Source organism: Larus michahellis, chromosome 2 (genome assembly GCF_964199755.1).
Source record: "Larus michahellis chromosome 2, bLarMic1.1, whole genome shotgun sequence".
In the NCBI taxonomy this organism is placed as follows: Eukaryota; Metazoa; Chordata; class Aves; order Charadriiformes; family Laridae; genus Larus; species Larus michahellis.
The window spans coordinates 47,760,475-47,788,191 of NC_133897.1; the positions used below are offsets into that span (position 1 = coordinate 47,760,475).

Below are 27,717 nucleotides of genomic sequence, written 5' to 3' on the forward strand. Positions count from 1 at the left end.
TGGTAAAACTGTTAATCATCTGTCTGGTAACAGAAAATTTGAAATAGAAAAGTGCTAAAATCTCTTCTTAATTAGAATTTTTTCAATTGGTCATTGTTACTAGGTGTGTAAGTAGATACAATGACATGAAACATAAGTATTAATTTGCAGTGAGCAGCTATCATAAGCATAAGAAATTTTGGCGTAGTTAAGAAGTACACACTTGCCCTTTTCAATATAATATTGTTTTAGATATTCCAGGACTCACCGATGATAAAATGCTGGTGTATTTTCAGAGATTGCACACCACCCTCCACAGTAAACATATCTTCTTTAAACTCCATGCACAGCTCTACACACTTATGTTCTGCAAGGAATCTGATGTAAATATTTTTTTTTATATAACATCATTCCCAAACTGATGGTTTAGGAGAAGACAATACAGAAAAAGTCCTGAGCAACGTAGACTCTTTGTAGTCTAGTGTTGACATTTGTTGGTGTAAGTGATATCCTTTATGTTTGTGGAATCATAAGTCTGGTACATAGTGCTTATATTTAAGTTTGTGCTCACGCTAATGCTATTCTTTATCTCATTTATCCACAGGACAGTGATATCGAGGCAATGGTCAAGTATTTGGAGAGTGTCCTGAATACTAGCTCATCGGGTAAGATGATATCTCTTCTTTAAATGTAATAGCAGCAGTTATTAGCAGTCTGTATTCATCACAGTCCAATTATTTCCATTTTGCAATAAAATAACTCAAAAAATGTGATCTTCTTGAAAATTGCTTCCTTAACCTACTGTAGAGAAGAATAAATATACCACAGGAAAAGGCATACACAGTTAAGTGCTTTTGTTGAAAATAATAGAGCCATAAAGCGTGATGGACAGAAGTGTGGAATGTTATAACAAAAGCTTTTAAAAACTTGGCTTCTGCCATCTTTACTCCAGAGGAAAATATTTAAGGGTATGTAGGTTCTTTTATAGTTTCTAGCACTGGAAACAATAAGAGAAAATGAGTTAAAATATTTCAAAATTTCGTTTAAATGATGATCCGGGTTTGCATAGTATTAATTTTATTTTATTTTACAGTATCTCATTACAAGCACAGAAAAATCACTGAGAATTTAAGTTTGCCATTTAATCCTAAAATCTCCCACAAGTTCTCTCTATAAATGTATAGTTTGAAAGCCTGGTTTCTTGTGTTCTGCTTAAAAGCTAAAAAGAAAACTTAAATGAAAGAAGGGTATTTACTGAGGCTGGTGTACTCACTGCCCTTGAAGACCACTGGGTTGAACTGTGGCAGCAGTAGCCTGCGTGTGGGTTGCATGAAAGCCCAGCTGGGTTCCCAAACGCCCCCGATAAACGTTACTAAGTATTATCTTATATCTCTGACACAATAACATAGGGGAAGCCTGGGAAAACTGAATCATGTCTGGTCATCTTCTGGGTCCCATGTGAGGGAGATCCTTGTGATGGAAGGAAGGAACATTCACGTCCAGCTTGTCTTCACAGTAACGGAGATCCCGTGGTCTTCAAATTCTGCACTCATTTATGCATTTGCAGCATTGTTGTCTGCAGTGGGTTTGCAGAAGTGGAAATAGGGACAATATTTAGCTCTATGCTTCAATATTTTGTTATTTTAATGAAAGAGAGGAATTGCCTTGAGGGCTTCTGGGAATAACCTGGAGTATTAGCCAAACAGTGGTATTTTTAAAAAATCATAGTATTAAAGAGACTCTTGTCTTTTTTCTTTCAGTATTAAGAACAAGAAGATGCCTTTAAAACTTATAATATTAAAGAATTAAATTGCGCTTTAATCATTAAAAAATCTCTGACCAGTCTGTGTGGAAACTTAAAGCCTTTCTTCAAGCTGAGTTGGTAATTAGGTTTGCATGGTCTGTTCCAAACAAATATATGTGATGATAATAAGAGAGAAATTTGCTAGGTTCCCTTTTATCTTTGTACGTTCAGTGTCACTGAGGCAGTTTAAATATTTACTATTTTTAGTTCTTCCAATGTCAAACTACAAAGCTGCAGTTGGACCTCGTTATATGTGTTTGCTAACATTCATTTATACCTTGCTTTTTCTTCACTGGGCTGCAAAGTCACGTTCAGTCAAAATTTTCTGTATACCATGCATTTTACGTAGGGTAGATACTTGTTCTCTGTTCACCCTAAAGCTAGTTATGTCCACTTCCAGGTCTGCGTTTCTTTAACTGATGACTAGCACGTTGGTTATAGCCATGGGATTGCCAGTACCAGCCTGTGCCCCACCTCTTGTCATCCCATGCCCATAGTCCTTTACACCTCATCCTTTGTCCCTGCTTTTGAAAGCATCTGCTGTTGTACCAGGCCTGTATTTCTCTACATTAATTATATTAAGTTAGTTATAAATATATCATTCTACACAGATTACTACTATCTATCTAAAAATGCAGGTTGTACAATACAAAAATAAGTGGAAACAAAACAAAATAGCCACAAACACCTGGTCATTAGAAGAACTGCTGTTACAGCTTAAGCTTAAGTTCATGGTGGGTCAAGACAAGTTCAGACAAAGCCTGGAGCCTTGCAAACTCTGGTCCAAGCGTTTGACCCGGTAGTAGCAGTGGCAATACCATATTACTGGGCTACAAAGCTACATCATCATTATAGTGTCTACTACTGAAAACAGCGTGGATTTCATGGCAATACCAGGGCAAATGCAGAAATCTGGTCTGGCCAGAATTCCTTGTAGTGTATTTCATTGTTAAGGGTATTGTGAAAAAAATTATGTGCCATTTCAAGCAGATGTTAGAGAACATCTGAGTAGAATAAAACTAGAACTTTTTTAATGTCAGCAAGGCCTGCGATAAAGAGGATGCAGTAAATAGACATTGTTTTTCCATAGGTGGAGTTGCTTTAGTACAAACCTCAGTGTTGAAGGGTAAAAGGGTTTTTGAAGTAACAGTTTTTTCCTCAAGAGTTCCCACTGAGTCACTGTGAATATCAGTGCTTCAGTGTGGCACAAGGTTCATTTTGGGTTGGCTATACAGTTCCATGTGGAGTATATTTGAAATAATATAGTCCATGCTGATAAAGTTTGAAAAATTGGAAGGATCCCAGAAAAGAACTGCAAAATGAAAGGAAGTTTGAAAACCTGGTTTTAAAATTTACTAAATCTACTTAGCTTAAAGGAGAAGGTTAGAGGCTGTTGGGTAACTTTGTATTGTTTATAAACTCAGGAAAATACATCTGATTCTAAGGAGCTTTTTAATCTTGTAGAAAATGTCCTTGAGGGATCTCATATGTAGCAGTGAAAGCTGAAGAGAGAAATCCAAAATCCAAACAGAAGTCTATGGTGTAGTGGAGATAACAGCTTCACAACACAGAGTGGCTTACCAAGAGAAGCAGTAGATGTCTATCACCAATTATTTGGTTGTTAGCAGAAATGTTGGTAGGAATGCCTTTGGGCCATAATGTATGAAAAGTCTCACCATATAATCATAATCACCCATTTTAAATCTAAGTACCTGTGAATAAATGTCAGAGAGAAGATTTGTTTCCCTACAGATCCTTTCATCTTCCCTTTGACAGAACAAGAAAGATGCAGTGAGAAACTCAAACTGGTGCTCCATGACCTGAGGATAAAGATCTTTTGCCCTTTTGCCCTATGTTGTTCTCTGCAGTACTGGGCTAGACACTGGGAGAGTATTTGTCTTTGAAATGGATGTAGAAAGCCACAATACCTGTTTTTGAAAAGTCAGTGCTCTTGTTGATTAATTGGATTTTGTTTAATGAATCAAGAATGACATATTGCATAAAAAATGCAAATAGTTATCCGGCCACTTTTTGAAGAAGCATAATTACTTGTTCTGCGTTGATGCATGGGTAGGCAAACTGCTCAAAGCTGGGTGCAAATTATGTTATTAATCAAGTAACTGCTTCTAAGAAAATATCTCTGACATAGAAGCTGGTGTGGCTTATGAATGACCCCAGGAAAAATTTTTGAGGCTTGTTGTAGCAACAACATGAAAAGGTCTTAGCAGTTTTCACTGAGAACTCTTTTTTTTGGTAACTAACCACACCTTTGCAGCATCCTGCAATCTGTAGTCATTGCAGCTACCCCACAGTACCCAGAAAATCTTATTAAATGGAGAAGAAGATAGATACTAGTTTGTGTGTAGAGAATAAGTTTTGCTTGGCCAACTGCCAACATGGAGAGTAGACAAAGTACGAATTATTTAGCCTGGAATCCCAGAAAAAAACAAGAAGGATGTCTTTAATAATGAAATGTCGGAGGAGAAGGAGATATTGCAGCAATAAATAGATTGAACCCACTACACAGAAAGAGAATGCTGAGCTCTTACTACAGTGATATATCCTGTAATAATAGTAATACCAGAATTTAGCTGAGGCTTGTGGTTAAATGTACTCTTTTTTAAGAGATTATATTTTTCTTCAGCTATTGGAGCTGAAGGCATCAATTTTTTATTGCTTCCAAAGCCCCAAAGCCCCGCATCTGGACCTTAATTCTATGCCAGCTCCAAGAGGAGCATGCCACCCAGTAAGTCATGAGCATTGCTTTGCACAGCGTTTCGGGTTTCCTCAGGGCCACCCTGAGGACAGCTGAGTTTTCCAATGCTGCTCAAGTAATTGAATGCTTACAGACCCCGTGTAAAAATGTATGGATATGCATGTGTACTGTTACAGTAAATGATCAGGAAATGTTTTTTGCATCAATGGGTGAAGTTATTGGTTGCTAGTAAGAATTGAGCTTGTCATTTTTCATCTTTTAAACTACGTTAACTATACCTCAGTTGTAATACTTAGGCACCAGACCACTGTTAGCCGTTAGGCGTAAAGAGGAGTAAGGAAAATGATTTAAAAAGTCAGATCGTTTGTCCATAGCCAGGAATCTGTTTCTTCTGTGGTCTCTCTCCATGCCTGCTTCCTATCTTCTGAATCCAGCAAAGCTCTGAATCCAGCAGGTGCTTACCGTGGGTGATTCAGTAGGATCACTCACGGTGGAAACTCTTAATCTCAGTATTCAACCTTATGTGATCAGGGTCTAGAATCGTGTAAAACACAGGAGCTTAACTCCGCTTAACTCCTGGGAAAGCCATGATTATGCATTCCAGGGAAGCATTCAGTACTCTCTGGGAGTGTCTATACTGCTCATAGCAGGAAGGTGGCTGCAAGCTCCCTATGGATGCATGTGATCAAGGTTAATGCAATCCAAACTAAAGCCGAACTGACTCCAAGATAAAACCCCTGCTAGGAGGGGAGGGCGTGTTCATTTAGACACAACATTGTGTTGATGTGTTTGTGTGGCTTTCAGCTTCTTCATATCCTACGCAGAGCCCTCCTGTGCCTGTTCGGGTCTTGGGCCCACACATTTACACAGGATGTAGTTGCACCATGATACATATTCTCCTCTTTTGGGAAGTGAAATCCTAATGCCAAATATTTTGCAAGAAGAAACTAAAATAGCTGCTTTGTTTAGTTTAGCAAATTGAAAGCTGAAGTAGGATGTCTTTTTCCAATTATAAAGAAATGAAACGAGTATGCAAAAGGGAAGAACTAAGAAAGCCAAACAAAAGGACGGGCACAGGAGAAAAATGAGCATGGACTGGCCAATAAAGAACTTTTGTTGGGAAATTGGAGGAGAGACTTTAGCCACCAGCTCACAGTGAGGCTCTGAAATCATGTTCCAATGGGAGCAGTAGGGGCAATAAATAAAACACAGAATGGTTTCAGTTGGAAGGGACCTTAAAGATCACCTAGTTCCAACCCCCTGCCATGGGCAGGGACACCTCCTGCTAGACCAGGCTGCTCAAAGCCCCATCCAACCTGGCCTTGAACACTTCCATGCACGGGGCATCCATTTTTCTGGGCAACCTAAATTCCTTAGGTTAAGCAGAGACTTACATGATGGAATGGCAACCTGAAGTTGCAGGATATTTGTGCTGACAGCCCTGACAGGGCCTCTGGGATGCAGCACTTCTGTGTCCCTGTGGGTGAGCACCACAGCGGTCTGTGAGCATTAGGGCCTTACATATTGCAACAGCTCTCAAGGCCTCTAAACAGAAAGAGTGTGGGTGTGTGTATATGCTTATGTATATTTCTCATACATATATATATATATATTTATTTACATATACAGGTTTTTTTTTTATATATATATATGTAGGCATACATAAAAAGAGTGCCTTCATCTGAAGGGGAGAGTGATGTCATAAGTAAAATGCTTTCTGTTTACAATAATTATGAAGCTAAAGGAGAGACTTGCCTGTTAGGAAGAAGGTTCTTGCTCTTATAAATAAGTGAAAGGACAATGAAGGAAAATACATATTGTCTAAGCAAATTTAATTTTGTTTAATATTTATCTGTCCCAGCACTTTCTCCAGTGACTGTTCTTTCTGTTGTAATGTAATTCCCTGTACGCTACACAGAAGGAAAATTGTTGTTAAAAATTTGGTGCCTTTAAGCTATAAATCTACTTGTCCCTCAGAGGGGAGTTGCCCTTAATGTGCATGTAATAATCTAATTCATCTTTAATTAATGTGGCACTACCTTGTGAGAAACAAGGTCTTCCTCCTTCTGACTGCCCTTGACTCTGCAATAGAGCTCAGGGGATGAAGGTGAATAAGGTTATGTGTCTGTGCATTGATTTGTAGGCTCGGGGACTGTCACCGGAGTGTCTCCAGGGGCGCCCCAGGGATTCAGAGCTCTCAACAGCACTATGGCTGAGACCAAACTGAAACGCATGAGGGAGTAAGTAGAATATTTATATGTTACCCATATTCAGACAAATAGGATGGATTTGAAAAACAGCAGAACACAGCAAAGGAAACCATGTGTTGTTTCCCCACTCCAAAAAAATCCCTTCAGCAAAAAGAAGTGGATGGTAAGATATCTTTACGGACTGGATGCGTACTTGCCTCCAGAGGATGAAGGTTGCCTGTCACTTCTGATTGTTTTCTCATAATCTGCACAACCACTGTCATCCTTCCAGGATCTAGTGTGCTTTCGCTGCTGTCTGCGTTGCTCTTAACTTTGCTTTCTTTTTTACTTCATCTGCAGATCCCCTTTTTTAGTTCACCTGCAGATACCCATGTTCCCACCATGTTTGCTCCCTCACCCACACTTCATTCTTGCCTGGAACAAAAGACTAATGGATTTATTTCCCAAAAAAGTGATGATTTGATGACTTCCCATGATTTGATTGTTTCCCATGATGATATGATGATTTAAACCAAACACGATTGCTGCTGTTGGCTGGGATTTTCAAATAAGACAGAGGAATTTACATGTGCAGCTCCCTTTGAAACTCATTGTTTAATTGCTTTCAGCATCATTGAAACCCCAGCTTTATTAATCAAGATTTCAGTGTCTTAATAAAACAAAGATCTGTGCTTCCTTTCTAGAATATACTGGTTAATGTATCTTGAGCTTTTATCTTGATTCAGTAATTTCTCGCCTTCTAAGATTTATTGTACGCTAATGTAGGTGCTGATCTGATAATCATGATGCTATGTATTATTTCTGAACTCAAATTTTCTTTGCAGTGTTGCAACATTCAACAGATCTCGGATTGTAAACTCTTTAAAAAAGGGCAGTTTTCTTTTGTGTGGGTGGTCAGTGCCAACAATATGGTGGATGTTATCAGAATACAAATAAGTTCAAATAGTTAATGCTAGTGGTTATTTAATGAATCCTCTAAAGAAAATGAATGCAACCAGAACAGCGTTGATGCCAATCACTGTTTAAAACAAATTACAGTGCCAAATGCACCATGTATTCAAGGGAAATAACAATCAGATTTACTCCAGATAGAAGTTGTTCAGTTTTATGGCATTTTGAGATGCAGCAGCTCCTAGGGTTTCACTTCATGGCTTAGCCTTTATTGTGCAACCAGTCAGCAAGTTTCACAGCCTGCCACTCTGAGTGCTTTCCATTCCTTTTTCATAGAAAGTACTTATAAAAATAAAAATAAAAAAGCATCATGTTGTGCCAACTAGTTGCAAGGTGAACTTGTTTAGTCAAAATGCTCACTAATTTTACAGCTTCATCTTGCGTTCTCATGGTTACAGGATAAACCTTAAATTTTGAACTTTATGATCATTGCCTTTAGGGCTGAGGTACAATTAAATCACTTGCTTCTTTCAAGTTCTGTTTTTCTAGTGCTTTTTCATGGTTTTCACAGTTTGTTGGTTCTGATAGGATAGGCACATGGTGGTGGTTAAATGCTGAAAATTTTGGAAGTAATGAAATGATGAAAAAGTTGGAATATGATCCTTTGGAAATGTGACATTGCAGAATAGTTTATAAACAAGCCATATGCTAATGAAAAGCCTGATTAACTGCAGTAATTCACATTTAATGCATTAGACTTCTTGGTTTTGGAAACTTTCCTAGTCATTTTGTTCCTGAATGAGAACAGTCAGCTGGGTATTGAGGCCAAAAGACCCAACCAAGTGGCATCTTGAGAACTTTCATCAGACCATACCCATGAATGATTTTCAAGTTACATTCCTTAATAGAACAAGTTAAGAGGGGGTATGTTTTGGGTTTGTTTAGGTTTGGTTTTTTTGTAAATAAAGGTACAGATCTCCTTTTGTGTGCAATGAAGTCTATCAAAATATTTACTCGGATTATTGCCCTTTCTCCTAAACGTACTACGACCTTGTCACTTCCTGAATATGTAATGGTGAGTGAGTATGTTAATTGCTTGGAAGTTAGGGTGTTAAGAAACAAGTGGGTGAGCATGGTACCCAGCATCCACAAGGAGATGCTTGCAAAGTCTTACATGTGGCCAGCCTGCACACAAAGGATAGTGGGGGAATTTTCAGTGGCAAGAAGGAAGTACATCTGGCTGCAGAATGATGCATGAAGCCTCAGCTGCTCTGCTCATCCCTCATCAAACTTCACATGATGTGTTGTACTTCATCCACACAGCAGAGCTGCTTAGGCAAGGCTAACATAATTTAGACTTGTGCTACTCAGTTTTACTCAGGAAGCCACAGACTTATGGTGGGGTCTTACAGTTGACAGCTTCTAATGAAAGAGAGAAGGTGGTTATTTTGTCTTAAAGAAAGTGAGTAGCTGGAGTTCTTATGATGAAACAGAAAAGAAGAGCAGTGGAGACAATGTGGAAGTGCAGTGAAATCTGTCTAGGTGTCAAGTCACTATAGAAACAGAAGTACGAAGGTTTGAGATCAGTGCCAGTTTCAGATGCTAACAGCAATAGATTGTGATGAGGAACACTCTTTTTTATGTCATGAATTGCTCAGAAAGCAAGCATTGTGCCTATACATTGCAAGTAACATTAATGAAAGAAACTCGTTAGTTCTGAAAAAATGGTAGATTCATGTAAAACAACACAGAGTCTGACAGCAAAAGGGCCTTTTAGCCATTTTTAATTGACATGTGAATAATATGGGCTGACAAACAACTGCAGCAGGACAGTCACTTGACAAGATGTGATGTGCTCATTCCTTGAGTCATTGCAGTATGCCGCACTGAATGCATTCTTTGACATTAAAGAGACTTGCTCTTTATTGGAGTGCCAATTTACGTAGCCTCTACTGTATTCTTTTGCCGGGCTTTATACCTATATTCATGTGAGAGGGAAGTTATGCTAAAAGTCCTTACAGGGAGTCACCACAAATATGGTAGGTCGAAGTCCTTTGCCTTCTTCTATTTTAAGTAAAAAAAAAAAAAGGCTCAGGGCTTAACCTATAGATAACCTGATAGTGTTTATGATTCAGTCACCAGCTTCCTTCTCTACAGTCCCTGAATATTTTCCCTGTCATCTTCTTTCCAATTCCCCTTGCGCTCTGTTACAGCATTTTGATTGCTGTCCTCTCAGTAAAAGTCATGATAAAATCACCTGCTCCTGTGACAACAAGTTCTAGTTTGTTATACTTGGTATCAGTATTCACTATAAAGTTTATAGCAGCAGAGATTTAACTTTACGTTTCAAGTAGAGTTCATTCTCTCTGCAAAACTTTCTACTTCAGTGCTAAGCATTTTGATATTGGGTTCTTCTGCAGTGTTAAGAAATCTCTATTTCTTGAACTAGCCCCCTCAAAGGTTAGCTGAGCTTTTTCTCATTACGCTCCTTCCAGGCCTTGCATGTTAACAGTGGGAAGTCAAGCAAATATATAAATCAGAGTTGTGTGACTCGTATTCTTCATATTGGGCTTTTAAGCTGAGGAATCATGTTAGATGCAGGAAACAGGAGGAGCTGTTTCTTGGTATTTTCTGTCTCAGCCACCATCTCATTCTCATGGTGGTTCCCATCCATGGTACTGGGTAACTTGGTGCACGCCTCAGTCTGAGAAGCTCTACTGACACGTGCTATCCAGAGCCAAATTATCTTCACCAGAGAGATCCATGAGGAAAAATTAATTTCCATTCTCTGATGCTCCCCTATAGAGACTTTCCAACTATGCATCTCAGAAAAGAACCCTGCTGTTCTTCAGAAACAACTCCTCGAACCAAAGCTTTTTTTTTTTTCACCATCAGATCAAATTGTTACACCATCTATTCCTTTTACTGTTTCCCCTGAGGTCCCTACAGCTTGTCACAGTCTTCTTTACAAGATGTCAGAAGCTTTGGCAGTACGCATTGCCTGAAAGATTGGCTTTGTCCCTAAGGAAAGGCTTTCGAAGAGTCATTGTAGCAAACACTAGCTTCTTTTCTGCCAGCTTTTGAAAAACTCGGTGGACGACCACAAAGCTTTCTTCAGGCTTGAACTAACAGCACTACATTAAAAGAGACAGGCCCAACTTTAGATCTCTAGCTGAAAAAGTTTTTCTACTTCTTTATAGCTTACTCTATTTTATTGTGAGGCCCTTGTTTCCAAGATTTTGACCACCTCAGCCACAATTTGAGCACAATGAAGGGCCTGGCAGAAGCACAGAAACCTGTGCGAAGTCTTATGATGCACGCTTGACATCTCAAGTCTGTGCAGGTTTTTATGATCTAAAACGGAGAAGCAAAGATGAGAAATAAGACAAGTGTGTGCAGAAATTTTGCGGAAAAGAACAAACCTTATTAGGGGTTTTGGTGCAGTTGACTATATTCACAATTGCATCTCCCTCTATTATGTAGTATTCGTTTCCCAGCTGTCCAGTGGCTGGAGGCTTTCCCTTGAAGCCTCTTCAGCACTGCAGTCAAAATTCATGTCTTGGCTTTGTAAAATCAGGATTTGTGTTGTACAGAGTAAGGCTGGTTTTTGAATGATGGAATAGCTATAGAACAGAATGCATATCTTGTTCTCTCTTTCCTGAAAATATGAAAAGAAATAAAAATGTAGGAAATGAAGAAAAAAAAGTTAGTACAGCGTGTTTTGTGCTCCTTTGTGGAGGTATCCATGAATATATACAATGCATCATTTTAATAGCCATGAACTTTAATATGCAGCTTAGAATTCAATAAAATGTATGTCAGTAAAAGGAAAAGGCTTTTATGCCCCAAATTTTAAGTAAATTAAAATCCTTTTGCACAGCAGTAAGCACTTCTTAGTCAGTCCCTGAAGTCTTACGCACAGCAGCATACCATGATCAGGAAAAAGACTTCATCATCACCTGCTGAGTGTAAGTAAAGCCATCTTTCAGAAGTCATGGAGAAAAGGCATTTGGTGATATTTTTATTCTGTTCCTGTGAATGCTCATAACACTATTGATTTGCACTCATGAGCAGTATGCATATATGCTTCTTGTGCTTGTGACATTGGCATCAAATATATCGTTTACCTTAAAAATTCAGAAAGAAAGGTCATACTGAAGTCATTGAATAAGCACTGGATATTCTTTAAGATAAGTAGTCCTAAAAATGCCTAAAGTATACAAGACTTTTTGTAAACTTATTTCTGCACATTTTTGAACTACTGCAGTAAAGAAACTGATTACTTGATTTTGTGTTTTATTAGATGCTAGGTGGACCTTCCTAAGGGTCAGCTCTGAGACTTCTGAAACTGGTTTTGTTATTGACATCAAGGACAGCTTTAGGTGAAGACAAAAGCAACAAATATAGAAAAGCTAATCGGGTTTTTAGACTTCCATAGAAAGAATTCTCAGTGACCTTCTAACTGCCATTGACTGTCGTGTTGAAGGTGTCATGAAGTAAACGTGCATGAGGAATAAGATATTTTCTCACAGACGAAAGACATATTTGGTAAGGAAGTTTATTGACACTGTCTGAGCTATGGCTGTTTTTTGCAGATGAATAGAGGACATTATTCTTGAGAGTATTGATCCTGGAATGTTTTTGAGCAGGAAATTTCCTCTTAACACATACCACAGCTGTTCTGCTGAACACTCCATTTTCTGGTAATAATTTCTGTCTGGTGATCCCAAAACATCTTGCCGCGGCTAAGCCAAAATATTACTTACATATCCATCCTGCTTGTCACTTCCTTTCTCACACCTCATTTTTAAAGGCCAATCTTCATCTCTTAATTGTTTAAGGCCGAATGAGCTCACCACAGAAATAAGTTAACATCTTAACCCGTGAGTTTCTTCTTCTTTTACTGATAATCTATTTCAAGATAATTGCATACTTACCTTCCAGACCCAGATTTGAAGGTCTGAAATATTTTGATTTTGCTGTTTGCTTTATAAGCAAATGAAGTGAAAATACAGTAGAACTAACCAGGAACGCTAGGAGAGTTGAACCTGCCTTTATGTGACCAAGTTGGGAACTTGGTTCTTGGCTCCTTTCAGGGAAAGTGAGTGAACGCTCCTGGTTTGTGGGCTGTTGCTGTCCCAAGGCAACAACTGAGAGAGAAAGTGGGAATGGGTGAATCCTGGGCTCTTCCTGCCTAAGAAGAAATGAAGGTGAGCAAGGCAGTGGCTATTGCCCAGGAGTACAGGAGTCCTCTGCAGCAGACATAGTAGTCGTCCCTCAAGGCTGAAGTTGGAGATGATGGTCTAAATCCCCAGGCAATTTCCTGTGGGTCTTCATTCATCTTCTTCCCATTGTCCGTGCTGTTGCCTTTTCCATAGCAAAAGCTGGCTGCCTCTCTTGTTGTCTTGGCCCTCTGTCTCTGCCTTCCTCAGCTAAGTGGTTTGGACTGTTATCATCCAGGAAGGAAAAACTAGGTAAAATCTCAGAGCACCCAAAGAGACAAGTTCTACTCACTTCCAAAGGGACCGAGGCACCCTGGAGATGGTTATCATGTGAATATCTTCCTGATGATCATTTGAAAGCCACTGCTCAATTCCTGGTGGGGTTCCTAATCTTCAGGACTCCTCTAGGGTGCTATCCTCATTTTTGTTCAGACTGCATGCAGATAGCATTTTGTCCTTGTATCAGGAACAGCGTGATCCCTGGTATTAAGATGCATCAAAGTACATCTTCAAGATTAGAGTGGTAGATGGGGAGAGGTGTGAAAATGTGTGAATCTTGGAAAATCTGTTGTATTAGTTCAGAACTCAACTACCTTCCATTCAAGAAATAAACCAAAATACTTAGTAAGATCCAATTTTCTCTAGAAATTGTTCATTACTAGTGACTTCTTTTGTGCCTAATACATGCAGAGTCACATAGAAAGCGCTGGCAACTGAATTAACAAACCTCAGGTTTTACGCTTGCATGTTGAGTCTGTTTCCCTGCCGTAACAGGACGGAAGTTCTGTATGTTTAAGTTGGAAATGATGGCATCTTTAAAATGGTCAAGAGCATTCATTCCATGTCTCCAGAGTGTTACAGCTGTTGGCCTTCAATTTTAGTGGTTGTTCAGCTTTAGGGCCTCTGGTATTCTTCACGGCAAGCTCCGATACGCCTGAGCTCAGCGAAAGTTGGAAGTGATCCATCATTTAATTGTTAGATGGGGGTGTGCTGATTATATAGATCTTAATGTGCTGCCCTGCCAGCTACAAGCAATGCAGGAATTCAACAGCTGCTACTGAAAGGTATTTGGCGAGAACAGTATGTTTTATCATTTTTTTTTTTGCTTGCTTTTGAAGGTAGCATGTATGTATTTCTCTAGCCTGACAATTATGGAAAATGGAATTACATATTAAAATCCCAGGTCACTAATCCAGATGTTCTTGGGTTTTCAACCAGTCTGCAATATAGAACATGTATTTGCTTCTCTGAAGTAGTCTCCAGCATGAAGCCCCCAGCTCTGTAGCCTAAGTTGAATCAATACTAGTTTATTTGCTGTATCTCAGTGTAAAACGGGCCACAAATATTTATGTTTAGTTGCTTCATTTGTTGTCCTAGAAAGGGTGCCAAAGATTAAGGTCCCAGGTCAGTGAAGTGCTTCATCATGTTCATAATGTTAAACAGAAGTCATCTATCATCTTCAGAAAGACAACAGATGCTTAAGGTTATGCAAATATTCAACTGCCTGGCTTAATCAGACATTGAATGGAGTAGTCATACAGGAGGATATTCACACAGCCCAATTATAGCAACCTTTCCTAGGTGCCTATGAACTTCTCTGGGCCCCCTCTGTGGAAAGACACAGGATAGTTTAGAACGTATGTTTTAGGCTCCTATTCTGATTTTACCTGTAGGAGTTTTGTTTCTCTCACGCTGGTGCCAAAGGTGGCAGCCAACTAAGGTAAGTGTATAAAATTAGGCTGGGTGACCATTCACTTTGCTTTTGCCTGTACTTGTGTTTCTTGCAAGTCGTAGATTGTTCTTTGAGAAGCTTATACTGCTCCTCTCCATTCTGCATCTGGGGATGGGAAGAGTATGTCACCTGTCAATGCCATCATTTCAGCAGTTCTTAGCAGCGTTACTTAGCACTTTGGAATGAATGAAGTGAACAAACCGAGCAGCTAGAGTGAGTGTATCTGTTAGCTAACATACAACAGGATGTAATTAAACTTTGATGTATTTTCTTGGGATGTTCATCGTGGTGCACATTTTGGATGTTACTTAAACCTCAGGTCCAACCCTTAAAGTGTAAGATTTTGTGAATTTAGATATATAAAGGAAACTCAGACTTTTTCAGCTTCTCTACTGAGCTACATGTCATAGATTCACGAGCCAGTCTCTTATCCTGAATTTTTAAGAATTTTTTTGAAGTGGACAGTAGTGTTATAATTGCTTTAGCACTAGAGAGAGTTTTTATCCAGTAACAAAACACATAAAATTATAAGTATAGACTCACTCATTTTAAAATGTCAAGTAGCCCCAAACACTCAAAACACTAGGAGAATTAGACTGACACATCTTTCTGTTTTGCACAAAAAGCATGATTTCCCTAGTTTCGCTTGCTGTGCATACATTATACACAGATTGAGCTGCTCAGTTTTCTAGCACCTTGATTTTGACAATAGTTTGCAAATATGAGAATGCTTTCATGTGGCATTAATCATACAGTCTGTTTTCAGTCCAGGACCACTTGAAGAATCTTGACAGTGTTTACTAGATGCAGCATCGCAACCTTGGGAAGTTTACAGAGACACTTGGGAGAAAAATAGGTAGGGAATACACAAAGGGCATTGACCAAAACCTTGCCAGGGCTATCGATGTTTACTCTTTCCTCTACTTTTGTCTTCATCTGCTTGCTACTCTAATACCATGCTTGTCTGTAAGGAAAATCTGTCCTTTTCCTTCATTCCTTCACCGTGTTTTTTTCCCAGTTAACACATAGTGATTTCGTTCCTTTCTATACATAAGTCACTAAGGTATACATCTCATGTTCCCCGTCTGGAAGGAGGTGAGCAATGCAGAGCTGCTATCATAAACAATACCCACGGGATAAAATACCAGAGGCTTGGGCAGCATGCAGACTGTCTTGCACGAAGGAGAGGTTAGCAGACCCAAGACACCGCATTTGCCATCACTCCAAAGGGAGCACCCACCACTTCTGAGGGTGCAGCAGCGTTGAGGGTGGCTTTGTTGCAGGTCTGTCTCCCTCTGCGGTGAACCTCATTGCTGAGCAGCTTGTTTTCATGAGTTGTCGGGCTTCAGGATTTGGAGATACCAAACTGACTGCGCTACGTTTACCGTAGGACGTGTCCTATGTTTACATTAACCAGACATGGCCAAAGGTTGGGACAAAACCAGAGGATAATAGTACTTGTAAGGCCTAACCTTGCTCTTAGTTTTAGGGTAACACCTCAGACATGTATCTCCATTAACTTTTCTGCAGAAAAATAATTTTGATCCTGAAGAGAAGAACTGAGCATTGCAAAAATACGCTTTAGCTTAATGGTAATTTTTCTGGCTCAGTCATGTTTCACAGCAAGCTTGGGTTTTATCTCTGTGCGTCTACTAGCTGAAACAAATTATTTAGATATTATATTCTGATTGTTATGTTTCTGTTAGGCTTAATAGAATTCTTCACTAGTCTTTTATATACCATATTTTCAGACAGCTAGATGTAGTATTATTTGATTTTCCAAGAGATTTTTGAGAGAGGAATGACTAGAGTCCTATTTTGAAAAATCTTTAGGTATTAAATGTTTATTCTTTGGGAAAAAAATCAAAAGGACTAGACATCTTATCTGCCTCTTTAAATGTCTAAATACCTCTGTAAAGCTAGGTGAAGAGCCAGAAGAAACTGAGTGCATAACCATTTCTAGGTCTTTCTGAAAATCATAGATCTACTGTCCATAGTTGATAATTGCTATTCTTTCTTCCTCTGCAGTATGGTGTAGTCATTGTGTGGCTCTGCCAGAATGTGAATTGGTCTTAACTATGAACTTTTTCCAGGGCTACAGGTGTGGAAACGGACCTGAAAGAACTTGTGGACTTAATCCACCTACTTTCAGGCCCCTTCCAGTAGATATAGATGTGAACTAAGCCCAAACGTTTGATGTACAAAAACTTTACTCAGTTATTTGTGCCTATGTCAATATCTATTTTTATGTGTACATATATAGATGCATATATACTTGTCATAACTGGGCATCTCAGAATCCACAGCAGCTGTTTTTATTTTTAACTTTTAAAATGTCTTTTTGATTGGGTTACTTAAAAGTATTACTACTTTTATGATAACCTGGTATGGTTACTTAGCGTAGTTCAGCACTTGAATCATAGAATCATAGAATCATTTAGGTTGGAAAAGACCCATGGGATCATCAAGTCCAACCATCAGCCCCACTCTACAAAGTTCTCCCTTACACCATATCCCTTAACACCACATCTAAACGAGTCTTAAACACATTCAGGGATGGTGACTCCACCACCTCCCTGGGCAGCCTATTCCAGTGTCTGACCACTCTTTCTGTGAAGAATTTTTTCCTGATGTCCAGCCTAAACCTACCCTGCTGCAGCCTGAACCCGTTCCCTCTTGTTCTATCACTAATTACCTGTGAGAAGAGACCACCACCAACCTCTCTACAGTGTCCTTTCACGTAGTTGTAGAGAGTGATGAGGTCTCCCCTCAGCCTCCTCTTCCTCAAACTAAACAGTCCCAGCTCCTTCAGTCGCTCCTCATAAGATTTATTCTCCAGGCCCTTCACCAGCTTCGTTGCCCTCCTCTGCACTCGCTCCAGCACCTCGACATCTCTCTCATATTGAGGTGCCCAGAACTGCTGCTTCATCTCCCCCTGTTGCTGTACAATATCCAAGCCCAGCTGAAGGTTTGTTAGGAAATTACTGTGGGGCTTGTGATGTTTTTATCAATAATTGTCCAGCTCCATACCAGATGATTACATTAATCTCTCCATTGACATGCTTGACATGTTGACAGTCTTTTGATGGGACTGGCTTATTGGTAACTTAGAAATGCATTTTTTTACATCCAATATTAACGTTTGATGCAATGTGGATAAAGACAGTGCTCAGGTTGACCAAAATTATGTATGTAGTAATATGTAATATTATGATTGTTTCATTGAAATGCATAAGTCTGTATCTTTTCCCTTCTCTGATGGGCAAATTGTTAGTTTTATAACTGTCATTTTGGTGCAAGACCCTAAATCAGGAGAGGACCCCCACCACCACCAATTCAAGCCGTGGAAGAGAAAATCAGTATTAACTCTGAATTACCACACAGCTGAACAAAAGAGATTGCAATTATATTCCTACTTTTAAACTCTTATGAAGCTGTATATAATTATTGACTTCAGAGATAACTACTGTATCCTTGCATGCCCACATTCAAGAAGCAGCAGTGTGTTGTGCTGCTCTTCAGACATATTTATCTAAAACAAAAGCATTGATAAACAAAGTAGATGGCATCAGGTATGTATCGAATGTGCCTTGAATTTTTGCTTGATCTTCACCAATGATGCTGAATAAGTTGAACTGATGACTTTTCAAAGACTCTTTGTATGCCATGACACTGTTAAAACCAGGATGTTATTTAAAATTATTTCTCCAAGGCTAGGAAATCTCAGAATGTGTATAAAGAGCCTGCAGCCCAGGGAAGTGTGTTTCAGATAATTCTTCATGGGGACTATACTGTCATTTTCACCTGTCTTACCTCCTGAAGAATAGCTCTATATAAGCAAACTTGTTTCTTTTTTTTCATTTTTAGTATCAGCAGTAAATTTGTTAATATAGGAAGACTTTAAAATTGCCATATTCAGGTTTGATTTAAATGACCTTGTTTTGTTGTGACTTTCTTTTTTCTGTGGGAAAAACAAAAAAAAATTTCTCTTATGACAAACTATATTCTAAATTAGTAGTAGCTAGAATTCAACTACCAGCTCTAAATTCTAATTCACGCTTCTTCCAAGAGCAGATGTCAGCTTCAATTACTATTTTACAAATTCATTTATCTCAGAAAATGAGATGCGGGGAGAATATTATTGTTGATATTTCTTCAGCTGTGTGTCTACAGCTTTTAATAATAAGATCCTGCTTAGCTCATGGGAAAATATGTTCTAAACATGCTTTAGATTTTGCCAGTCTTTGAAGTAGGACATCAGAGAGTTTTGTTTGCAATCAAATTAAGGTGCTTTAATTCAGAAATTATGAAGTAATTAAGGATGAATTATGAAAATTATCATTGTGTCTTCAAGTGAAGAAATTTTCATTCAGCAGTAATATGATGAAAGTCAAAGTCCACTGAGGCTTGAAGGTGAAGGTAGGGGCTAATATTAACAATTCAGATTTTCTTTTACTAGCTTTTATATCATACTTCTTTCAATTTCCTTTTTTTTTTTTTTAATAAACCCTTTTCTTAGACGTTGCGATACTTTTCACATTCCCAAGACTGAACAGCTGTCAGAACTAGAAAGGTATTGCCCTACCTTTAGCAATAAGTTCCTAAAAAAAATAATCATGGAACTTATAATGCACTTCTAGCAGATCTCAAAGGGTCTTTATAGAGCAACAGACAAGCTTTGCTGCAAATGCAGTTTTGAACCCAGAGCACTTTCTTTCAAGTCTCAGAGAAGTTTTAATCATTCACAGTCAGTAATGCCAACATACCAAATGACAGGAAGATAACTTGAGAGGAAAGGGACCTTTTGTGTTTTAACTGAGATAAACCTGTTTGTTTACTGAACCATGAGGTGCTGTAGCAGATATTCTAAGATTTTCTGGTACAGCTAGAAAACAAGATTTTGTATGAGATCAAAGACATGTAATTTCCTGATTCTTTTGCAGAGTCATTTCAGGAGATAAATGTAACAATCTTTTTCACCAAGATTCATGTTACTGCTGGTTTGTGCTCTGTTTTAAAGAGAAATATAAGGTTAATAAACAAAAGCTTAGAAATAACACATTTGGGGACAAATCAAAGTTGGTTGTATTGATGGGAATCTTAAGTAATACTGCTGGACTCCGTAGGGATACCCTTGAGTTACAGAGTACAGAATTTAGTGAAATCTGCTGAAATTATTCTTTCAAAGATCCCCGCGCTTGCTTTCATGCCCCATGAGCCCTAATCACGACCGATTTGCCTCCTGATCTACAATATGCTTGTTGATATAGGATGCAGGTGGCCTGGCTGCATCTGCAAGGATAAATAAATGTCCACTGGAATGGATATTCCATGTACAGAAAGCTTCTTTTTTTAAGGTTTACATTAGGTTGCCATGAATAATATTAGTATTTTGAAATAACTGTATTTTCTGTGGTTGGCGTAGGAGCCGCGTGTTTGTCGTCTGCTGCGGCAGCAGTGAGATGCCTGATCCAGAGGGACTTTCATGGTGTCGTTCTGGTGTGCTCGGTAGTGACTTGTGCCCGAGCGTGGTGACTCGGCAGCTGCAGACCCTCTCCTTGCTCCCGAGCGCGGACCACGCTGCAGCTCCCTGGAGACACTAGTGAAAACTCTGTGTTTGCCAGCAGAAAGTGCTGCTTCCCTTTGGGGGTGGAAGAAGGAGGGCAGAATGGTTTTAAATGATAGTCGCTATCATGCTGAATGACATTCGAAAGTGAGAAGCTGAAAACCTCCTTAGCTGCTTATTTGTGTCATAGTTATCCTTCAAGGCAGGCAATGACAAGCTGTTGAGAAATATTAACCCAGCTGCTAACGCCCACAGAGGAGCGCAAACTTAAGCATTAATCTTGTTTTGTGGCTTTTGTCAGGGCTGCATAAAGGTAGGTGTATTGTAATTGATCTCCAGACCAGAAAGGAAATGCTAATATGTAGCTAGTAGCAGAATAGTCAAAATAAAGACCCACGGGATAATAGAAAATTCTTTGTTCACCCAGGGAAAGATTTACAACTTCCTCAGCCAGTTGAGAACACAACATTATTATATTGTCAAATTTTAGTAATTTTGCACTGATGCGTAGGAAATCAACTGCAAATCACCAGATAGCCCAATAAATTCATTCGGGCCCAGATCCACTAGATGACTTGGAACATTTTTAGACACCCTGAGTATAAAATTGCGATTCTCAAGGCTCCTGTTTAGCTCCCCTCTCACTCTGGCAGTGAGTCAAAGCAGTAAGTGCCTATGATTTTGCTGATATTCATACCACTTCTCACATGCTCAGAAGCACCTTATCCTTGACAGAACCAAGTCTCTCTCATGCCCAGACCCCTCATTATCCACAAATCAGATATCTCTGTGGCTTGTTCCAGTTAATTTTCTCTAGGCGTGGATAGTGTGTTGCAGAAAAGCTGTCAGCGAGAGGCGTTTTATTTCAAACCACAGCTTCCATGGATGCTAGTGTGGGGCCTGGCAATATCTGCTGTCCAGCCAGTAGGTTGGTGGTCAGAGCATGCCTCCAGGCTGTGGAGGTCCCCATCCCTGTGCCTTCTCTGCCTGGCACATTGGGACTGCTCTCTGCAGCCAGAAGGAGTGAGGGAAGTTGGCCTCACTGTTGAATCTCTTGTAGTTCGCAAGGAGGGCACTCACTTCCATGTGGCAACCTGGATTTCAGTCCCAAGGACTGAAGGACTCCAATGACGGCACATACTATTTTATCCAGGGACTGTTTCATAAAAATAATATTTGCACATACCTCCAGTGTTGTCCTTGGTCCTCAGTCTATCCAGAGTTAGCCTCCATCATGTCTCATTCTCTTCTGGCCCAATACATCAGCTTTCATACAAATCAGAAGGAAGGTGAAGGAGAGTCCTTCGTCCCCCTGTCTGATGGGTGATTATGGTACTGCTCTGGGAGGTGTGGGTTTGAATCTCCTCCTAGCCCCAGGTTTCCAGATCTTTGGGTGAATGCTCTAAAAGGGGACAAATGTGTACCTATGTGGCCATGCTGAATTGCTGTTTGTCCTGGGTGGACAGAGGTGATTCCCAACTTTCCTATAAAGCCAGACAAGTGTCAGATTTAGGATATACCTTCCTTCAGTTGTCATGGGCTGCTGTGTTGGGTAAATGACCTTTTTTGGGTGACCGCATTGTACAGAGAGAACAGAGTTCAACCACAGAGCTGTAAATATCATTCCATGAACAAGATGCTGAAAAGTTAGGAAACAGAGTGCTCAAATGCCAGCAATTAATCCCTCTGTATATCTAAGCCTTCGTAACACAGTGAAACAAAATAAAGAACAATCTGAGAGATTGCATTTCAGCATGTTAGTGTGTATCACCCTGGGTCAGACCCTTGGCTGGTAGAGGTTGATGTAACTCCTTTGATTTCAGCAAAGTGAAAAACAATTTAGGGCAGTGTGGGACGGGGTTCTGGCCCACGGAGCTTGTCAGAGTAATGAAATCCCGGGTGTCAGGTACCCCCTTTGCATGTGTAGTCTTGGCTGAGAAAGGGATGATGGCTCCTTTCTGGGGGGAAAATAGTGAGTTTGTAGGTGAGTGAGCTATGAGATAGCACAAAAAGAGTAAATGCCAGTAAATCAGAGAACAGCCAAATGGGAGCTTTGTACTTCTTCTCACAGCACATTTGGTGGTAAGGCTTTTAACCATTTCAAAACTGTAAATGCAGATTTGCATGTGAAATTGAAATAACTATAAACACAAGGGAGGTGCAAAATCCATAATTGTGCCTCTGTAGGACTTCACAGGGATGGAACAGTATCCCCTAGCACAGGATCAGGGCCGTAATGGGCAAACCTTGCTTTCCAGGAAGGCACCATCACTCTCCCTCCGTCAGGATGATAGATTCACTCAGTACCGTCTGTTTGACATTGACTGTCTTAGATCCCACCTTTCTGCCTCTGTCACAGAAAATGCATGATGTGGTAGCAGACTCACATTAATGCAGCGCTCGAGTCCAAACAGAGCCTGATGTCTTCTTTTGTAAAAGCAGGTTATAATTTTTGTTACCTACCCCTTAATTTTCAACCTAGGATCACTTTTCCCCTAATGCTATTGTATCAGCTATTATACAGATTAGCTGATTTGCATGCTCTGCCAAGCTAAACTGAAAAGATTCAAGTCTGCAGGTCACATTTATTAGCAGTAGCAATACTCCCAAGATATGTGTTTGCTTAATTTTCATCTTTAAATAGACAGGACTGCCAAAAGATTAAACGTACTTGTCTAAGAGGGAGAGAGGAGTCAGTAAAGGCATTGATGAAGTAGCGGTGATAGCTTCTCGTGTCTTCATTTTTAACCATTGGAGAGAAATACGGTGATATTTCTGATTTGTGAAGAAATGTACATTATTTGCCAAACAAATCCCTGTTTAGCTTTCATTGCTAATGTAATCCCTAGGCTTTCAGTGTCTGAGAATGAATCACTTCCAAGAGTTTTAGTTTTCCCTAAACGGCACCATTGTTAGAAAAAAAAGGGGCAGTTTCTAGTTACGGGAAGCAGGACTGGATCAGGTCTGGAGCTTGGCCCTGTGGCTTCTCATCCTGGGTCTTGGCTTTCTCTGCCCCAAGTTCCCAATCCGCTTCTGTGTCAGGAGGCAACAGGAGGGGTAATATGTAGCCGAAGGGGGAGATCACAGCTGAGCACGACCAAGCTGCAGAAAAGCAGACAGCAGGCGGGATGTGAGGAGAAGTGTTTCCTCCTTGTGAGATCAGAGTAGTCACCTAGGATATCCTTCAGGCAAAAATACCATGTTAGATGTATTGTCCATTTTTAGCAGCAGTAGTTCCTACTGTATATAATAACAGGTTTTTTCAGAAGTCCGTTATATGCTAATAAAGTGGTTCTGCATTACTGAGGAAATGGTATGCTTTCACACCAAATGAAGTTTAAGAAACAATAAACTAAAATTCTTTGAAACAATTTTCTGAGAATGGAGGAATTTACATAATGTGGAAATTTTACTGGCTGCAATCTCACTATAACGATGTTATTCCTCAGCAATAACAGGATGACCACAGATGAAAAGCAGCTACCCCTTTAGGTGAATCATGTTATCGGGTTAGAACTGTTGGCCTTGCCCTGGTGTTAGACACATAGCAAAATCAGTGCAATATCAGCAAAAAAAGTCCAACTGGAGCACGTGGTGGTGTTGGGGGGCAGTGTGCAGGTTTAACCATTTAAGCTGCTTCTGGGAAGTCTTGTGTGTGCTTGTGCTGAACCCAGCGCAGAGTATTAGAGTGCTAAGCCTTAATGCTGGCACCAGGAGACAGCTCTGACCCCTTTCTCTGCTCCTGTACAGCTCAGAAAGGGTGATCCTTGGCATGGCCAGAAGCTGAGCATGTCCCAGCTCCCTGCTGCCCTGTAACCCAGGCGCTGGCTGGAGCCTGACTGTGGGCAGAATGAGCCCAGGGCCACCAGCAGCTCCTTCATAAGTAGTAGGCAGCTCAATTCTGGGGTGATACATGAAGCAGTTCCCATCTTGGGACAACTCTGTGGGTCATCCTCTCAGTTTACTGCGATCGAAATTTGTAGAAAGCAGTGTGTGACAGAGACTCAGTGGAAGGCAAACCTGAGCACAGACATTGAGGCTGACATTTTGGAACACTGTATGGCTCATTTCCTAGTACCTCCTTTTTGACTAAAAGAATTACCACCAAGCAAAGTGTTAAGGCATCAAATATTTTAACATGCTAGAGACACAATATGTGTGATGCTTGAGAAATGTGTGAGAGCATTAGAATCTCAGATACCACTAGTTCATTTTAGTATGTAAGAATAATTTGTCAGAGAAACCTTACTCAGATATGCTGAAGAGGTTTATTGAAGAGGTCTTCATGCCATGATGGATTTTCTGGAGAAAAAAACCCACCACACACCCCCCAGCAAAAAAAACCCCAACCAACCAAAACCCCAAATACTCTTGAAATCCTAGAAAAATCATAGTGGGAGGAAAGGTTGCTTACCACAACTTTACCTAACCAAAATAAGACATTTTTTAATACAAATTGCAGATGTTTCCACAAAGTGATCCCAATTGTTCCAGCTCAGTTTCTGACTAAGGGAAGGGCATGATTACTCCTGAAATGTGCAAGTCTGAAGTTAAAGACAATCAAATATCAACTTCTCTAACACATAAAAGAAAGAAAACAGCACAGTTCCTGTGGCAGATGTGTGCAGAGCAGGCATATAGTTTCTGATATGCTGAAGGAAGATTACTCCAATATTTTCATCAAAAATATTATGAATCCATCACTGAGTGGAAAATTTTATGTCACCTGTGGCTGGTGACATAGGAAGGTAAAGATGTTTGCCTTTAAAAAGAAGTTCTATTCATTGTCTTGCAGTTTGCAAATGGATCGTCTTTGTAAATCAACATTAAGATCCTGTGAGTGTATTCTTTGCTGCTGAATTACAGATCTGTCTTCTGATAAAAGGAGAGTGCTGTAGGAAAAGAAAAAAATGTCAGTTAGCTCATGCTGAGCTTGCACAACGGTTTCCTTGTTATTTGATAGAAGCTAAAATAAAGCAATGAATCCTGAAATGTGTTTGTTCACATAAAATTCCACTGGTGTATTTTTGACTGGGGTTGGCTCCTTTTGGTTATAATGATATCCAGAGGCAATAATACATGTGGGTATACTGGGCTTGCTGTAGATAAAATGCTGTGTTAGATTTGGCATGAAAAGGAATCTTGGTTTGTAACAACAACAACGGCCATGTTTCCTGTGACTTTGCTACGGCCAGGTTTTCACTCCTGGGCTCTTTGTATAATGAACAATCAGAGAGAAATTCCCAAGGAAACTTTATTGTCCTTGTCAGACAAATAAGGTGCCTCATTATATGGTACCTACAACATTTAGAAAAAAATCAGTAGTAGTTATTGCTTTTATTAATATATAATGTGAATTTACTTTTACTTGACCTTTATGTAATATTTATCCCCAGATCTGCTATAGGGAAGCTGGGAGCGGAGGTATTTGAGGCCGTGTACAGCTATCTCAAGCAAGCGAGACAGCAGAATGCCAGTGAGGAGGAGATCAGGAGACGTCTGGAGAAACTAGTTGCTAGAGCAAGCGATTGCTTTGAAGTGGATCAGCTTCTGTACTTTGAGGAGCAGCTACAGGCTTCAGAAGAAAGTCTTCAGTTGTAAAATTTGTGTCAGTAAGAGGACTGTAAATGGCAAGGAGGAGTGAATGTGCTGAGCTGCCTTCTTCAGGCCAGTGAGCAAGTACAGGAGGTATTTGGAGGAAACTACTGAAGGTAACGTAGTACCTAAGCATGTGGGTAAACTCCATTTAAGATTCCAGACCATGGTGAGAAGTGGGTAAATATGGTACAAATTACAGGCAGAGGAAGAACAACAAATATTTGTGACAGTGAAGGGGAGGATTCACCGTTACCAGCATCCCTTTTTCACCACTTAGGACATAAAGAAAGGCGGTGTCCTGGGCCTTGGCCAGGCATCAGTGAGAGCATCACTGGCAAAGCTGCCTCTGATGGAAATGGTGCCGGATTAGACTCCAGCTGCTGTTGATTCCTATGATAACTGGTCCTCATGACATTTAAGCCCTTATTTTTTGTACTTTGGCAGGTTTACCCTTGAACATACATATCTATGTTCGGCTTCTCAGCCACTAATTGTCTTGTTATTCTTCAGTGTTCAAAAGGACTGCATTTAATCTGCATGACTTTCAAAGGACCCGTGAAAATACGTGCTGGTGTGTATATTTATATACATACATGCATGCACCCAGAGATAGGTATGTATATCCATAGAGGAAGAAAGATGTCTGGCCATACACCGTACACACGTGCATGTATAGAGACAGAGACGTGAGGCCTGAGCTATAGCTGACTACGTTAGCTAGGAATCCGTGCTGCAACTTCTGAGAGTTTTGGATCAAATTCATTGTACACAGATGGAAAAATAAACTGGTGGTTTTTTGGCTTGCGCGTGGTTACCGTTAATGTTTTTTCTCAGTGTTCATGCTCCCTTTGTCATATGCCTCACACTTTCGCTGATTTCAACTGTATATCATGCTCTGAGTATATACCTGGTGTTTTCCTTCTACCTCCTTCTTCTTTATTCTGCGTTCTGAGCTCCTTCATCCATCTGTGTAAAACGCTAAAGGATAACAAAGTAGTACAATCTATAGTAGAATCTCAAATTAATTGTGGATGAAATTAATTTTAGGCATTGAGCCATTATCATAATCCTTATGTTTGCTGCTTTTGTGTCACAACTTTTAAAGGACTAAAGAACTAAATTAAATAAATTAAAATAAATCCGTAATATGAATATCAAAAAACATTGCTATTTGACCTGAGATGAGTTATTTACTGGTATTGATAGTAAATTAAGCAGTACCTGATCTGTCTTTGTGATATGCTTTAAGAGACCTAAAGGGAAAGGTAAGTAGAGTCATCTTAATCTAACTCAGCAGCAACACAAACTGAAGAAGCAAAGGACATGCCCAGCTACAGAAGATGTGGCATTATACTTCCAACTCAAAGTAACAGCAGAATCTGGCATGTCTGATTTCAGCTTTTATTCGGAACACAGAGTGCTACAAACCGGAGACTAAAATCCACACATATGATCACTGAGGTAGGGAAACATATTTTTTTCTTCTATGTGGTGGTTCAGGTGGAGAGGCAGTTTGAAGCACAAATTCTCAGTCAGGTTTCAGTCTCTTTTCTGTTATTTCTTCTTGTACTTAACACTCCCCATCCTTCTCGACGTTGTGTCTGTGTACTTCTTCCATATTTTTTGCACACGACTTCATATAAGACCATTTGAAAACAGAATGCCAAAGTCCAAGATAAAGGAGGGGTTACTGGATGTTGCAGGGACTAAAAAGTTGTCAAAGCAAATAATAAGTAACCAGCACATGATGAGAATTATGTCAGAGGGAGATAATCTTGGCTACTACACTTACGTCCAGCTGTGATTTAGAGTAATTTATCACAAAAACTTCATAAACAGCCTCTGTAAGCAATCAGTTCTTTTTTATTAATCAGGAACACTTCATTAGACATTTTTTGTGTGCTGCTTTCCTGCAGCATGCAAGGAAAATAAAGCTGCATAGGAATGGGTCAAGTTCTCTAAGGCATTCCAGCTCTAGGGAGATCATTAAAGGGCAGCC

At 39.8% G+C, this 27,717-nt stretch overlaps 1 protein-coding gene across 4 annotated transcripts in view; it reads left to right on the forward strand.

Moving 5' to 3' along the window:
* NEK11 (NIMA related kinase 11) overlaps positions 1-26,527 on the forward strand; it is a 99,522-nt gene extending 72,995 nt beyond the window's left edge. For 3 of the 4 annotated variants that reach the window (XM_074575171.1, XM_074575170.1, XM_074575172.1), the window contains 3 exons: positions 584-644; positions 6,643-6,739; positions 25,517-26,527. In XM_074575171.1, coding sequence (XP_074431272.1) covers positions 584-644; positions 6,643-6,739; positions 25,517-25,721 — 363 coding nt within the window. In that variant the 3' untranslated portion in view covers positions 25,722-26,527. The remainder of the gene's footprint in view (positions 1-583; positions 645-6,642; positions 6,740-25,516) is intronic. The other variant, XM_074575173.1, reaches the window with a different exon arrangement.
* The last annotated feature ends 1,190 nt before the right edge of the window (positions 26,528-27,717 follow it).